The sequence below is a fragment of the Eschscholzia californica genome, unplaced genomic scaffold, assembly GCF_041429995.1.
Source record: "Eschscholzia californica isolate CP2 unplaced genomic scaffold, dmEscCali1.0.p SCAF_2, whole genome shotgun sequence".
Lineage (NCBI taxonomy): Eukaryota > Viridiplantae > Streptophyta > Magnoliopsida > Ranunculales > Papaveraceae > Eschscholzia > Eschscholzia californica.
This window is the reverse complement of record NW_028238309.1, coordinates 9,316,416-9,331,869: the sequence shown is the minus strand read 5'-3', so window position 1 is coordinate 9,331,869 and position 15,454 is coordinate 9,316,416. Positions and strand designations below refer to the sequence as shown.

At 37.2% G+C, this 15,454-nt stretch overlaps 4 protein-coding genes across 7 annotated transcripts in view; 2 read left to right on the top strand and 2 right to left on the bottom strand.

Moving 5' to 3' along the window:
• The window catches only part of LOC147556005 (uncharacterized), a 121,183-nt gene that overhangs the window by 13,433 nt on the left and 92,296 nt on the right, over positions 1-15,454 (top strand). The gene's annotated exons all lie outside the window — the stretch shown is intronic.
• LOC147556015 (poly(A)-specific ribonuclease PARN-like) lies at positions 1,285-5,649 on the bottom strand. 2 transcript variants are annotated; one of them, XM_086663741.1, is made up of 7 exons: positions 5,082-5,649; positions 4,734-4,864; positions 3,676-4,004; positions 3,229-3,342; positions 2,996-3,122; positions 2,602-2,872; positions 1,285-2,313 (listed from the first exon to the last, which is right to left on the bottom strand). In XM_086663741.1, exons 1-7 carry the CDS (start codon positions 5,426-5,428, stop codon positions 1,476-1,478), a joined length of 2,157 nt encoding a protein of 718 aa, XP_086519867.1. In that variant the 5' UTR covers positions 5,429-5,649; the 3' UTR covers positions 1,285-1,475. The 2 variants fall into 2 exon arrangements, with proteins under 2 accessions (XP_086519867.1, XP_086519868.1); XM_086663742.1 differs by having other exon boundaries at positions 4,734-4,952; positions 5,082-5,546.
• Positions 8,101-9,817, top strand: LOC147556014 (protein NOI4-like). Its single transcript, XM_086663738.1, has 3 exons — positions 8,101-8,380; positions 9,073-9,258; positions 9,430-9,817. The coding sequence occupies exons 1-3, from the start codon at positions 8,375-8,377 to the stop codon at positions 9,469-9,471; spliced, it is 234 nt and encodes a 77-aa protein (XP_086519864.1). The 5' UTR covers positions 8,101-8,374; the 3' UTR covers positions 9,472-9,817.
• LOC147556013 (transmembrane emp24 domain-containing protein p24beta2-like) lies at positions 10,286-13,595 on the bottom strand. 3 transcript variants are annotated; one of them, XM_086663735.1, is made up of 5 exons: positions 13,438-13,595; positions 12,696-12,902; positions 11,439-11,625; positions 11,240-11,347; positions 10,286-10,739 (listed from the first exon to the last, which is right to left on the bottom strand). In XM_086663735.1, exons 2-5 carry the CDS (start codon positions 12,900-12,902, stop codon positions 10,606-10,608), a joined length of 636 nt encoding a protein of 211 aa, XP_086519861.1. In that variant the 5' UTR covers positions 13,438-13,595; the 3' UTR covers positions 10,286-10,605. The 3 variants fall into 3 exon arrangements, with proteins under 3 accessions (XP_086519861.1, XP_086519862.1, XP_086519863.1); XM_086663736.1 differs by having other exon boundaries at positions 13,514-13,592; XM_086663737.1 differs by having other exon boundaries at positions 13,552-13,587.

Genomic DNA, 15,454 nt, shown 5'->3' with positions numbered 1-15,454 from the left:
AAACTAATATATCTGCCATTCCCTTAGCTTCCACTAGTTGTCTCATTGAAGATCTTTGCTCGAGCAACTATACCTTTCCAGACACTACAGTCAAACGCGGCTCTAATTGGCTTTTGACTCCAACCCCATTGTGTAGTACCATACTTTTGATCAATAACCTTTCTCTAAAGAGAATGTTGTTCTTGAGCTAGTCTCCATAGCCATTTGCTTAGTAATGCATCATTCATGGATTTTAAGTTCTTGATTCCTAGACCATCATCCAGAATCTCGTTACTGATAAGCTTCCATTCAACCCAATGGATCCGTTTCGGCCCATCTTTCCCATGTCAAAGAAAATCACGCATCTTCTTATCTAACTCTCGTACTAGAGAGAGAAAGGAAATACATTGAAGCACCGAGAGCACTGCTTTTATTAATGTGAGTTTCCCTCCTTTCGATAGCATTTCCGCTTTCCAAGTGCTTCTTATTTACTCTCTCAAGAACCGGATTGCAAAGAGCCTTACTTTTATAAGACTGACCCAGAGGAAGTCCTAAATAGCTAGTAGGAAGGGATCCCTCATAGCTGCCCAAAGCCTCCAACTTGGCTGTCACTACTCCCTAACCTCTGCTGAGGGGGCTGGAAAGATAGTTGATTTAGAATAGTTCACTTTTAAGGCCCGAGGCAAGCTCGAACCAAATTAAGATATCCTTTAGACGGCACAGCTGCTCTGTTGAGTCATCTAAGAAGAACAAGGTATCGTCGGCGAACTGAAGGTGGTTAAGTGCATATCCTTGGTCCTTGACTTTGAATCCCCTAATCCACCTCTCCTCCTCCGCCTTACATATACACTGACTTAGGACCTCAACCACTAACAGGAATAGAAGTGGGAGAGAGCGGGTCCCCTTGCCTAATCCCTCTAGAATTTTGAAATGGTTTGGTGGGGCTACCATTAATCAAAATAGAGAATGAGCGTGAGCTGATGCACCCAAAAATCCACGATCTCCAAACATATCCGAAACCCATCCTATCCATAACCTGATACAAAAAAATCCCAAGCCACTCAATAGTACGCCTTCTCAAGGTCAATTTTAACCACCAGCCCTTGCCTACCTTCTTAAGGATCTTTCACCTTCTCGGCTAACTGATTCATTTGCATCTGCAATCAGTGCCTAACTGTGTTTATAAATTGTAATCCTTGCCCATGCCAATTATCTGGTTTTTAAAACAAAATCTGTAGCAGTATCTTCATGTGAATAATGATAACTACAGCGATTAACTTTCAGAAAGAAAGAGCTAGACGATGGTAGTTTAAATGGATTATTTTCTTTCATAGATTAGCTAACGTTTCAACTGACAGGGCTTGTCTACAATCAAAATTCCCAGATACAAAATTACAATGGTGTAGGTATTCTCTATATAACTTCCTTGATACATAATAGCGAACTACAATAGAAAGTTAGAACCCAACCACATCAGCTTTATCGGACATGCAATATTAGGCATTGGCACAAGCTCCAGACTGATTCTCAAGCTGAGACTCTCTAACATCCAAAGCACCCATGAGCTCAACACCAGCATTCGTATCGGTACTACTTTTTCCATTTTGATATTTGTTAACAGAACTTGGATTCAGACCTTCAGTGTTAATAACTATATGAGATGTTGCACGCTTCCTTTCTTCTGTCAAGCTGGCCACTTTGTTCTTGCACTTAATTTTGACAGCTTCAGCTTGTTCTGCAAATAATTTTCGCGATATGGAAGAGCTACAGATTTCTTTGTATGTCTCGTAATTGGTAGCACCAGTCTTCCCACCTTCCAGTAACTTTGATAGAGGGTGTGAAACTGAGATAGGGTCGTTGCTTTCATCTAAGGCTTCCTTCAAATGTAGAAAATCGGAAACAAATTCTTTCTTGCTGAATTGAATAAAGACTGCAGTTGCATCCAAGCAATAAATAGAGGTCACACTGTTTGCACCAAAAACTTTAGATACACAGTCCTTTAGCTCTCCTGGCTTCAGCTTTGAAGGAAATCCCCAGATTAGGACAATGTTCTCGAACAAGATATTTGGGTATCGCCTTTTGTTCTTGAGATGATGGCTTGAAGACTCAAAAGTTCTATCTCCACTGTGAAGATTTATAATGGATGAATTATTCCAACTTATGTAGAGATGATTGATGTACTTTTGAAGATTCTGATGGTGAGCTATCCCTGTTGATGGAGAATGCAGTTCAAAATCAATACCTAGATGACTGCAAGCCTGAGCGAAGATACACCCAGTCATAAACGCATCATAACCAGCTTCATGCTTTGCTCCAGAGTTCCAGTTAGAGGACCTGCAAGTAATTTTTTGTTCTCAGAGCCTGCTGTTTAAGTAAGTACATAGTGATTTTAGACTCGGCAGACAACTAGACATGGTGCAAGTTGTAAATATGCTATATCGACTAAGAACTTGTCGTGACTTTAAGTTTATAACTTGATTTCGTCACAGATAATGCAGGGAACTTCATTAAAGAAGCATTGGCGTGATTAACTCAAAATAAAACATCCAAATGCCAAAATAATGAAGCCAAGTAATTGTTGAACTAGAAATGCAGATAAAAAGAGAACAGTGGAGCGCAAACCTCATATCATCGACTTGAACTTCAACTTTCACACATGGGTGTCTAGCAGAAGCAGAATTTCCTGAAGCAAATGCAATTTGTTGACATAAAATAGCAAAGGCCGAAGATAGCGATGTGCTTTTTTTCTTCATCAGTTGCTGAATATTCGCGTCCGAATTCAATAGGAGCTTAGTGTCAATAATATACGGGAAGCTTTTATTAACAGAGGATACAAATTCCTCTACTGTAGAAGGAAGAGAGCCGAAAAACTTGTTGTATATGTGTGCAATATCTGAATCAAGGAATACGAAAAAATTGAGAAAAAAATTAATACGTATATACACACAATTTGAGGTAAAAAATTAATACGTATATACTCAGGTCAACTACTTAAACATTGAGAAAGTAAATATACCTAAAAAGCTGTTATGACCAACAACCAACTTTTTTTCTGAGGAAAGTAAGTCGATAACATGGCGAAAACCAACTGCGGCATTTACTTTCATCTCTGCCTGCTTGCGTAAGCCATCCTTCACCTCTTTCTGAAGATGGATAACAATATGACAGAATATCCACGACATAAATGAGATTAAATTTTTAAGAAAACAAATTTCACTAATCGATTCTGTTATATAATTTATATCTTACCACAATATTTTCTCTACCATCCTGAGAACCTGCATATACTAGTAATTTCTGTTCCGAAGAATTTTCGTCTTTCATGCTGACATAAGCAAGATCATCAAAATGCTTTGACGCTACCTGCGTGTTTTCATTTTTCATCTTTTAGCAACATGGTAGACAGTAGAAACTTGAGAGGTTGACACCCAAGTTCCATTAACCTACACTACATTTGTACGAGTTAAACTACCAATTTGTAAATGAGTATAACGTAATTAAGAGAATATACTTTTTAGCAGCCAAATTTCGAAAAGTTAAGAGCAAATTCGATGCTACTGGTGATGTAGTAACATGAAAATATAATTTTCAGCGGTGCGTGTTTCTGAAAAGAACGTCAGGATTTTCATAAATTAAACATCTGTCTATTGTTCATGGCATCAGAAAAGGATGATGTAGTGACAGAGATAACATTACCAGCCTAATCAACCTCAGTTGATGAGAAGTGAAAGCATTCAGTTTAAGGGCCGGGCGCATCTTGAAGAAAGCAGTCTCAAAATGTGGCATTAAGTCCTTCAAATTTCCTTCGAATTTAGACCCTCCATTTGTATTCCTTAGTAAACTATCCCGCCACTGACTGATTCTGTTTTTCATCCTCCATATAAAAAGAACATCAGCACTACTGACGAGAGGAACATCACAGGATTCTTTCAACTGCAACTCTGAATTAAATAACCCGTCTTCATGCACTGCATTCAAGTGATCCAGGGCTTCTGTTTCCTGTTCTCTGGATAAATAAGATATTCCTGGGGTTACCCAAGAATGCATATTCTTTCAAAACTAGTTACCACATATTTGAGACGCCAAAATTATATTGATATAATATTGCCAAAGTGGCAGCTAATTACAGATATACGTAAGGAATAGAATAGAATATCATTATACAATTTTGCATTTAGAGATTCATTTCAAGCTCAAATAATTCAACCCGGAGACTCTTCTCAAACAACACATCTCATTGCATTTTTTCCTCAAATATTTGAGACGCCAAAATTATATTGATATAATATTGCCAAGGTGGCAGCTAATTACAGATATACATAAGGAATAGAATAGAAGATTCCTATTTCTAACTCAGTAACTGGACAAACGTGTGAGCGCATCCCACTTCCGAATAAAATATGACGCTATGATATCCTTTCGCCATGATTGGTTTGCACCCCAACTAAGGATTTATAACTTTATTGAGATAATAACTAGTCAGGATGGGGTAGGAATGGAAAATGTTAGTACGCTCAGGCACATCCCCGCCAGGGTATGTCCCGGGCATAGTATCAATACTGGGGTACGAATAGTCTCGGAACCATCACCCAAAGATATGTTATTCCTCTCCTACCACAATACCATACTATTACCGACCACAGACATGAAATTGCATTAGAGCTCAGACTTGTATAACTCTTAACTACTAGTTGTGGTTGCCGTTGAAACTTAAGCAAGAATAACTGAATAAATAGCAGAGATGATATAAGTACCTTCGTGTATACAAGTATTAAAATCAAATTGGTATTTAGCCAAGAAGTCAAGTGAGGTTGTCTGGCAGAGAAATTCGTGCCCTGGACCATGTAACGGAAGCTCTTTGCGCGGAAATACGAAAAAATTATGCCTGTCAAATACACCAATACCCATTACTTCCCATCATTCATGAATCATGACATTCAATCAATTTGAGGCCAAAAATATTGAATTTCAACCTGCATTTAGCCATCAAATTGATGAAAAGTTCACCAAAATCAGAATTTTTTTGCTTAAAGATCAAATTTTTAACTGCAAAAACATAAACCCTAACACCAGGACTCCAGGAGACAAAGTGAGAGACTCACGGATGAGCAATGAAAGAACCTTTTGAAGAATCCCACCGGAATGGACAAACACCAAATTGAACAACAGCAAATTTCTCAACTGAGTCTTTAACTTTGAGGTATTGAACATCAAATCGATCAAATTCCAAAGATTCACGCCACGGAGCGCTTGTAACACCAGTCATTTCAAGATCAAAAGCTACGAAATCAGCTTCTCGAACATGTATTCTTAGGTCTTCAAGAGATGAATCAAAGTTCTTTTTGGTAATATTTTTTATAGCAAATGTTGAAGAACAAAATGAACGATAAGTGGAGAATATTAGGGTTTCAGTCAATGCCCTACCCATCAACCATCGTTTCTTCATCATCGTGATGTCTACTTTCTCTTGAACATAAATCAAAAGAAAAAGGGCGAATTAGGTTTACTTGGTTTTAATTACATCAGTCCTTCCTGCTCAAGTTTTCGAAGGTTGGACGTCGGTGAACTCGGCCAGTAGCCCAGTACTACCAACGAACTAGATGAAGGGTTGAATTACCATTTCGCCCCATATTACGATCAACTTTCGCATTTAGCTCTAATATTTTGACCAATAGACGGTTTGGCCCCTAAGTTAATAGTTTTGTTGACCTTTTGTTTCTTTTCTGTTATCTCTCTAATTCAAAAGCCGGTATAGCCAAATTTATTTAAATAGGTCGGGGGTTTAGGGCATCTAAGATATTCTCTGGGTCATAAAGACTTCATTCAGTTGGATTTGACTTAAGAGACAACTTTGTTTTGAATCCAAAAATCAAAAATTGTTGCAATAGTGGTCGAAGTTGATGGTTGTTGTAGTGGTCGAAGGTGGTCGGATGGGGGGGGATGAAGATTATGAGATTAACAACAAATGAGTCGTTTAATATATGGGTAGGAGTTTGAGAAGAGTATAGTCATTAAGTATTTTGTGTATATCGATGTTTATGGTGTTGAATAAACTATTCTTGCAAGACGCGAAGGTACAACAGGAGATGATGAAGTAAAGAGAGTTTCGTCTAAAATGAGAGAGGGTGAATTCCCACCAGAGTTGCAAGAAGAGGAAATGATAGAGGTAATAACACTTATTTCAGATTCAAATTTTATTGTGGATAGTATTTTAATTGATGATTTCTTTTGTTTGTTGTTTATTTACTAGGCATAGTTTGTGCCTCCAGCATGGTGAAACTTGTTGCACCTCATGCTAAGAATTTCCTCTAGATACCTAGTTTTCTTTATCAAAATAACAAATTAGGCTTCGTTTCATGTTTAGTTCGCCTATAAGTTCAACTGTCTACTTATAATTTATACTGAAGGATAATATGTTTCACTCTCTCTTATGAGCTACTTCGTGAAGAAAATTGAAATGTCCATATAGTTTAGTTTGAGCTTCTTATTCTTATGTTTGTGTGTGATGTATAAATCTATTTCTCTATTCATAGTTACTCATATTTTCTAGTTTGATTGATTTTCTCTGCTCGATGTTTCTTTTGGTACTTGTCAATCTTTATCGGGTTCGGTCATTTTTGTAGGTTCTAATTTTTGTTCATTAAATAATTGATTCAATTTTTCTCTGTAAAAATGTTTGCCCGTGTCCGTTTTTTTAGGCGGACATGTTGGAGAGACGGAGACCGACCGGCAGACACCGATCGGGAGGACAATTGTCCGCCAGACACCTGTCGGGTGGACGCCAGATATACATCCGTACATCGTAATTTGTCAAAAAAATAAAGTCACCAAGTTCATTAACTTAGTGAATAATAACCACAAATTTAAAACACTGAGATAAACGATCATCAATTAGAAAAAATCTTCTTAGACAAAAATCAAAAGAGAGAGAATCATCGATTAAGATTCCCGGGTTAGGATTTCGCCATTGAGAATTTGAAGAGACATGAGTGAAAGAGAGTCGAAGAGAAGATGAGATAAAAGGGTTGGACTTCTTCTGATTTTAAGGGTTATATGTCATAGCCTAATCTAATCTACCACTACCATTTTACTCTAAACATTTAGTGGTTTATATTTATCATGGGTGGGTATTACGGATAGGTAAACTGACAACTTAAATGGGCAGATTCGGGCGATAAACGGGTCAGGCCCTCTTGCCCGCGCGTCTGTCCACTACCGGGGGGGTTTGACCGGCTCGGTCACCAGACGTCCATAGACCCTTCGGACGCGGACGGACATGGGTGGGTCACGGGCCAAAATCCCACCCGAAGTCTGGCCCAACTTAGGTCCCTATCAGTGACGTCACATTTGAGGACACAAGGTGTTTGCTAGTTGTTATGGGACAAAAGTTGATCAACAAATGGGTATAGGGGTGGGAATCGGTCCGGACCGGTCGGTACCGGACTCTAACTTCATCGAACCGGTCGACTCGGACATAAACTGTTAGTGACCACCTATTTATTCGGGCGGATTCGGACGGTCACTCTCAAGAATTCTTTGTCCATTGACCGTCCAAGACCGTTTATTTTACCGGTTCAGTCGGACACCGGACGGTCTCGGTCCGGACTTTCCAATAAATTTACTTAATTCAGAACTTTATTTTTATTACCACAAACAAAATTACTTGCAAATGAAGATGTTTAGCCAAGAAATCAAAAGTAAATATAAAAAAGAAAAAACACAGTTGATCATCATTTGACAAGATATAATTAAGCCATGCACTAATGTTTGGTCTTCCAGAGGACTATATGACTATAGCCAACGATCATCATATATTCATATGTCTATAAAATTCAACGGTCAACTTTTAAAAATGAGGACAATTTAGTCGGTCAACCTATTCGGTCACTCGTACCGGTCGGTTAGCGGTCGGTCCTTCGACATAGAATTTTGACCGTGACCGTCCGCCAATTCTTTCGGGCCGGTCGGACACTGACCGTTATGACCATCGGGTGCCCACGGACACTTTTTATCTCGGTCGAACAGATCGGATAGTGGTCTTTCGGATCTTTTTCCCACCCCTAAATGGGTATGGAAAGAACTTGGTGTCAAAAGTGTTTTTTGAGTGGGTCAAAGGAGAAATGGGGCGTTTTCACATGAAGACACATTTGTGAACTGTTCCCAACTCATATGAGCCAGCCATCTCCACGCACAAACCAATTTGCCAGACAATACGAATTTCATTGATTCATTCCTATATATAAATATATATCTATATATATATAAACATCCTCCCTCTCTCTCTCTCTCTCTCTCTCTCTCTCCCTCTCTCTCTCGTTCGTTCATGTTCTCTTATAATTCTAGCAGAAATAGACGATTTCTCATTTGAAATCTATCTATTTCTCTCTAGGAATTCATGGCGGTACGACCACCCTCTCTCTCTCTCTCTCTCTATTCTGCATTTTGTTTACTTTTTTGATTCGACCCATTTGATCTAATCTGCTTCATATTTGATATTGTTTAAGGGTTTTCTTTTGTTGATTATCAATTGTATCTTCACCTGAAATCAGGTCAATATACCAATTCTCACCAACAAAAATAAAAACCTTTATAGATTTGTTTATAACAATTTATGACCTTTCTATTTTATTGTATTTTGATGATTTAATATAAGTTATGTTGTTTTTGTTGAAATTTCTTATTCATTTACCTTTTTGTCTTTGTTGTTGCATTGTGTTGTTATATATGAAATTCAAAATTGATTCCGTCTTTTGTGTACCAATGTTAGATGTGGATACCGATTTACCATCATTTTTATCGTTTAAGATCGTACAAGTCGATTCTTTTGGTTTAGCAATTTATAGTCATCAACCCCTAGGTTCTTGTCGAATCGACAATGTTATGTGACTCCCAACTTTTATATTTAGCGGTAACTTAGTTCCCGCGTCTCTGTAGTTTATTAGAATCCTCTAGTTGGACAATAGAAAGCGGTCTTGAAGGAAAACATCGATTCAAGACAATAGCTCGGCGAGATCAGTGCCCAACGTATACTTAGCTTGGTCCTCTAGCTGCTTTCATGTCTCGAATATTTATATATTACATAATCTTCAACAGGACCAGGGACGGACATTACCGAAGTTCGGTGAGTGGGATGTCAATAACCCTGCTTCAGCCGAAGGGTTCACTGTGATCTTCAACAAAGCCAGGAATGACAAGAAGACTGGTGAGAAAACCGACTCGCCAGGAAAGGATGACTCTTCCAACTCTAAGAAAAGAACAGTTTCCGGCAAATCACCATCGGTTAGTAACTTCTTCACCTAATTATTCGTTTATATATGATATTGGTCTTGCTCTCCACCATGATATGAACATGAAAAATCCAACAACAGGAGTGTCAGACTTCAAATGGTAGCCGTGTTCTTGATCCACCTTAATCATTATGATTCATTGTTGCATTTTCCTTTTCTGCAGAAAAAATGGTTTTGCTGTGTGCAACCTGCATACTCGGAATGAAAAAGGCAGTATTCCTGCCTTGGACTAGTACTGGTAGGGAGAAGTTTTGTCGATATGCAGACCGATTGGATTTAAAGAAAAGTTGAAGTTGTGGCTTCACGAGTTATATGATGGGTCTCTGAAATGTGTTATTTTTGCTGGAAAACTTGATCGGTTGGGAGGAATTGGAATCGGAAACAAAAAAAGAGATAAAACAATAATTTTCTTATTGTTATTTATATACAAATAGACGCTGAGTTAATACAAGCTTAAGTTCCGCTTTGTTTTCTATTTTGCATTCTTATTTGAAACTCACAACACTGTTATTTTGTTATATTTATGTATTGCTTTTTACTATTGAGGCAAATTTGGTTTATAATTTCAAATAAGAAACCCTAGATGTGGTTGTTACATACTTGTGTTGTGTTGGGTTGCGAACATTCAAACTTGAGTAGGAACATGGACTTGTTGGGCAGTCGTGTTGGGCAGTCGTGTTGGGCAGTCCAACACGAATAAACTAAAATCAACCCAAATAAGTCAAATCAGTCATTGAGACGAATCAAACAAAAAAAAAAACATCATCAAATCTCACTTAGTTCAATCTAGCAAGGAGACCAGGGATCTGACCGCCTCTGTTGAAGAATGAGCCAGCGACTCAGACAGTGGCTTGGTTAAGGGAACCCCACGGAAGCCGTAGCAGAAGTGAGTCTTCATAGGGCTATGGTTAAGGGAACCCAAAGAAGCTGTAGTGAAAGTGAGTCTTCGTAGGGCTAAATCTTACTGGTTCAACTTATTCGCGCAAGAGCCCTTTTCTGTGATTTTTCCGGAGAAGATATGTAAAAGCAAAAGGTTTATTAAACTATAATTTGTTTTAAGTTTCACAAGTCAGTCATACCAAATAAAATGAGCAAAGAAGTCTCTAAACAAAAACACAAACATTTTAGAAAACAGTCCCCTTCCTCCTCTTACGCCTCTCCCGTATAACCCCAATGGATAATCAATAATTCAAATATCACTACTTGTTAGTTGATTTACTGTACAAGTACAAGTTCTTACTAATGGAGGATTTCCAATATATTTTCTGTTTCAAAGGAAAGGGAAGCAAAAAAAACCTGGTTTTATGCGATTAATAAATATCACATTGTCGAATGTAACTTAAACTCTGGATGTTCCAAGCTTTCTTTCGAATAAACGGCGAAGGAGGTATACTTGTAGAACGCTTGCTCCGACAAGTGCAGCTGATTCAAATATTGCCTTGTGGATTGCCCTTCGGCTCATACCTTCATTAACTGCAGGACAAAACTTTTATTAGGAAAAACCAAAAGATTTGTCGACTTAACTTATCTAATATAGCTTGGATATGGAATCTCTAATTCATTGGTTTATGGGGAAGATTGTGTCATGACGATAACGTCGTCTGTTGTTCTAGGCAGGAGATCAATTTGACTTTTTTTTGTCGATTTGTTGATTGCAAGTAAGAAACACATCAGGCTGTCTTCTAGATAATTGATGAAAATCAACACGAATTTTAACGAAAATCTGAATTATGAATGGGAGAAGAACAAGCAATCTACACGAAGTGGTACAAGCTACAGAGTAAAAATCACAAATCAAATGAAAATGAAGTGGACTAAGTAGCAATTATCTGATATGTGGATACCCGAAAAGCACTAAGGAATGATAAAAAAAAACATAGATCGACAGGCATAGGAATCTTGGTGGCTAAGAAAGAGAGTGACTTGCTAATGCAATTATGATGATAGATAAGAAAAAGGTGAGATTCTCATACCCAGTGCTTGGCGGTCAGTTTGAGCTTCTAACCAGTGTTGTTCAAACTGGATATTATATAGAGCCTCCTCTAACTTGGAAATTTGTTCCAACAAGGGGTTGAAGTGTTCTGCAAGGATTGACATATTTTTAGTATATATAACCAGTTACAAGTGTTTTTAAACACGAAAAGATAGAAATCCACGCAAATATATAGTTACCATCTTTGGCATGCTGATCGAAGTATGTGAAATGGCCAACATGAATATCAAAATCTATGGTTTCATGATAAGGAGACTTGTTAGTGAAGCAGAATTTGTGGATACCCTTCTTGTGAACTACAAACTCAAACTTGTCACTTGTCTTGTCACGAACATCATGGATTTGATCACCAGTAGGCCCCTTGACCTAAAACCATCAAGAACGAAAATATGGGACTAGTGATGATACTTGATGAAGAAGCAAAAGCAGAAGGTAAAATGAAACTTCAGTAAAAAGATGTTTTAGGGAATTACGAGTAAATTGTTAAACATCATCGTACTTCTACTATAGAGATCATAGTAGAAGCAAACACCAGGCATCTTTCCCTACCACCTATATATGCTGATATGCATTCTTTTTGTGTTAAAAATAACAAATCCACTTTAGGTCTAATTTATTCCCCGTCCACAGAAAAGGGAAACAGAAAGCCTTCCTAAGTGTAGGGATCAAACTTCTGTAAACTATTGGTTCTAAATCTTCTGATACACACCATAACCGTTTATCTTATGCTGGTTCATTGAAGCCTTCATTGCATCAGAAGGATTCAACCACCTCATAAATTTTCAAGAGGTTTAATGAATAATATCCGGAGAAGTAGTAAAAGAGGTTCCGTGCTCAATCTTATGAAGATCAGCATAGAAAAGACTACACCTAACTTCGGATAAATTGTAACTTCAAGATTTCAGAAAATCTTGGGAAGTTAGCCGAAGGCAGCGAAGAAAAGGTTTATCAGTTTATGCTTCACTATTCTACAACTCTAAGAAGAATTTGACTCGAACCCTACTCTCTGAAGGAACTCGCCAAAGTAAAGCTCTCTCCTTTCTACAAAATATGGCAGAACGCTTCGAGAAATTGGTCTTCAGTACACTCTCAACGTTTAAACCATATTGTAATAGAAAAATATTTTCAAATTAAATCATTGGTACGACTTAATAAGGACATTTGCCCCTCTATTTGCTAGGTATTAAGTACTAAGTAGGGACTTTCTTAAGTAGTGATAAAGGCCAAAGAAGATCCTATAGCTACTCATACGGAAGATGAACGGCATGTAGCTACACTACTACAGTTTGAAAAAAAGTATATCTAGTGAGTTAAAATAAATTAAAACTTTGAAGAAACCTAATATAAAGAAAAATAACCAAACACAGAAAATAGAAAAATAAAATCCAACAAATTCGATTAACATTATTAAGGATAGATTAGAGTATTAGACTTACGACAAGATCAACACCGTCATCACCATAATGCCATCCTTCAGCTTTAATCACAACAAAAGAAACGTGAACATTATCCCCTTCATATTCAACCTTATGAGAAAAACATTCTTCCCTGTCAATCACAAATCTAATCCCAACTGCTAATTGTAGGCTTGATAGAAGAACCAAGACTGCAAAAATAATCAGTTTGGATTGCAGAATTTCCATCTGCACATTTTAAAGGGCCACAATTTTAGGTTAGAATTTGTAACTCCATGGTCAAATTATAAGTCCATGAGAGTCTTTAATCATAACAAGAACTTCATCTATAGAAGATTTAGAAAAAAAAAAATTCAGTACTCCACTAAACAAACATAATTAAGGGAGCAACTAGGGTTTCTTTCTCCAAACAACAAAAAAGGCAGATAAACTCATTCAGAAACTAGGGCATCTGTGAAATAAACCCTATTTCTTTCAAATGATCAGAAAAAATAAGCTTTTAGAATTCAACATTAAACAGATTTATCATCACAAAAACAAAAAAAAATTCAATCTTTAACAATTTCTAACACGAATTCAGAAGAAATCACCACAGAATATCCAAGCGAGTGAAAATTTCATAACAAGTCAAGAAATTTAGAACTAAACTAACGAAGTAGGGTTGGATCTAAGGAATCAGAAATAGATTTGTTGATTATGGATCTAGTCAAACAAAGTCAAACGAAAACCCTAACAATTGAATTCGAAGAATCAGAAATTGTACCTTCTTTACAAATTAGAGGAAGAAACTGAGAAGAAGTTTTCAGATCAAAGGAAATTTAGGGCAAAAGAAACCTTACCCTTTGAAGAATAATAAATTAGCAAGGTATGAACGTACCGATTTTGACTTTAATGTTAAACCTTACTCGTACACGTTTCATTGAGATCTTGGGGATCTGGTTTCTAATATTTTGAGTTATTTTCTTTTTACCCCCTACTTTATGACCAGCTTCATTTGTGGCGCCCTCTTTTCGTGAATTCAAAATTGGCCTCCTTTTTAAGAGTCGTCAGTTAACTTTAGTGTTGACTTTTTTTATTTCCACGATTACCCTTCTTCTGAAAATGAATTCTCATTTGTGTTTTCTTTCTTCTCCGACGTTTGAAAAGTTGTCGTCGCCAACCGACTAATCGGCCAACACTAGTGACCTTCATGAGATTTTTTTTCTTTTTCTTCATCTCTATAACCAGATCGCGACAAAACATATATGGTGTTACTGTTACAAATTTATAGATCCAGATCGAAAGAAACTGGCGACCTTCATGAGATTTTTGTTTCGATCTTCAAGATTTCCATGTTCTATGAATCCAGAGCCAAAAAGACGAGAAGACCAATAAATCAGATCAATCATACTAAAAGAGTGGGAGAGATAAACAAGTTCGAGAGAGAGAAAAAAAAATGAGTTTGAGAGAGAAACAATCACTACTCTTTTATCTTAAACTCTCTTATTCTTCTTCAATAGCGGGAAAGAGAAATTACTTGACAAAAACCACTCACCATCGTTTGAGTCATCGTGTAGAGAGAGAAAATGAAATCAATCCATTAAACACTATATTCCTTTTACCAGAGAAGAATGATGAGGTGATGAAAGGGAGAGATGAAATGATGTGAAGAAGATGGAGCTTTGGTTATGTCAAATTTGACTTAATCATTGACCTGATGGTGTCAATTGTGCCATTAGATCAAACTCAGATAAGCATTGACTTCTTTTCTCCGTGTTGCCTTTAACCAATATATGTTATAAAAATGATTGTCTTTAGTAGCATTGCCTTTAACAACAGAGGATATTGCCTATAAAACTTCTGAATATGAGTTTTTGAATAAAACTTAGGGTTATTTTTTTTTTGGTCTCCTAGTTTGTGACCAAGTCCCTTTTTGTCATTTTTTTGCATAAATTCAAAATTGGCCAATTGCCGGTGACCATCATGAGATTTCTTCTTCTTTTTTCACAATTTCAACCCTCTGGGCTTTCACTTCCCCCAAACACACCCTATTTTCTTTCTTTCTCTAGATTGGTTTTCTAACGACCTTCATGAGATTTCTTCTTCCTTCACAATTTCAACCCTCCGTCCTTTCACTTTCCCCAAATCCCACACCCCATTTTATTTCTCTCCCTAGATTGGTGTTCTAACGACGTCTTCTTCGTTCGAACCAGGATCAAGACTGAAAGTCGTAGGAGAACCATCAGAAACAGGTGTAAGATGTGTAAATATGATAATGGGGAATCCATAGCCACCACCACAACTCCCGTCGCCAATGACCAACTTCTTCTTTACGGTAGAGGAGTGTTAGAGAAGAAATTTAGGAAGGAAATAAGGTGTACCGCCAAAGAGAGGATCAGTAAATGCCTGGTGCTGAAAAATGTGGTCCATTTTTATAGAGGCGTCACCCGGTATGAACTATTGATCTCTTATTTGCTAAATCTAAAACCTAGCAATTCTAAATTAGTTGTGTTCACTCTTGGTGAATCAGACATAGATAGATTGGGCATTACGAAACTCACCTATGGGATGAAAGCACCTGTCACCAAACCAGATTAAGAAAGGAAAATGAGGTACATCTCATTTTTGGAATGATTCTCTCTTATCTAAATTCCTTTTATTGAAGTAGTTCGTAGAGAAAATTGCCCCACTTCTTTTTTATTTGAGATTGTGATGTTTCTTACGCTGATTTGCATCATAATTGTACGATTCTTCACTTTGATTCTCTAGCCTACTTAGGTAAGTCTAATCAACTTTGATGC

Coding starts and splice junctions, on each gene's coding strand:
- LOC147556015 (XM_086663741.1), bottom strand. CDS start 5,428: ATGATGAAGAAACGATGGTTGATGGGTAGGGCATTGACTGAAACCCTA. Junction 3,343..3,675: donor AACTGAGGTTGATTAGGCTG/GTAATGTTATCT, acceptor GAAAACACGCAG/GTAGCGTCAAAGCATTTTGA. Junction 3,123..3,228: donor ATGGTAGAGAAAATATTGTG/GTAAGATATAAA, acceptor ATCCATCTTCAG/AAAGAGGTGAAGGATGGCTT.
- LOC147556014 (XM_086663738.1), top strand. Junction 9,259..9,429: donor TTTCCGGCAAATCACCATCG/GTTAGTAACTTC, acceptor CCTTTTCTGCAG/AAAAAATGGTTTTGCTGTGT.
- LOC147556013 (XM_086663735.1), bottom strand. CDS start 12,902: ATGGAAATTCTGCAATCCAAACTGATTATTTTTGCAGTCTTGGTTCTT. Junction 11,626..12,695: donor ATGACGGTGTTGATCTTGTC/GTAAGTCTAATA, acceptor TGATGGTTTTAG/GTCAAGGGGCCTACTGGTGA. Junction 10,740..11,239: donor AACTGACCGCCAAGCACTGG/GTATGAGAATCT, acceptor TTTGTCCTGCAG/TTAATGAAGGTATGAGCCGA.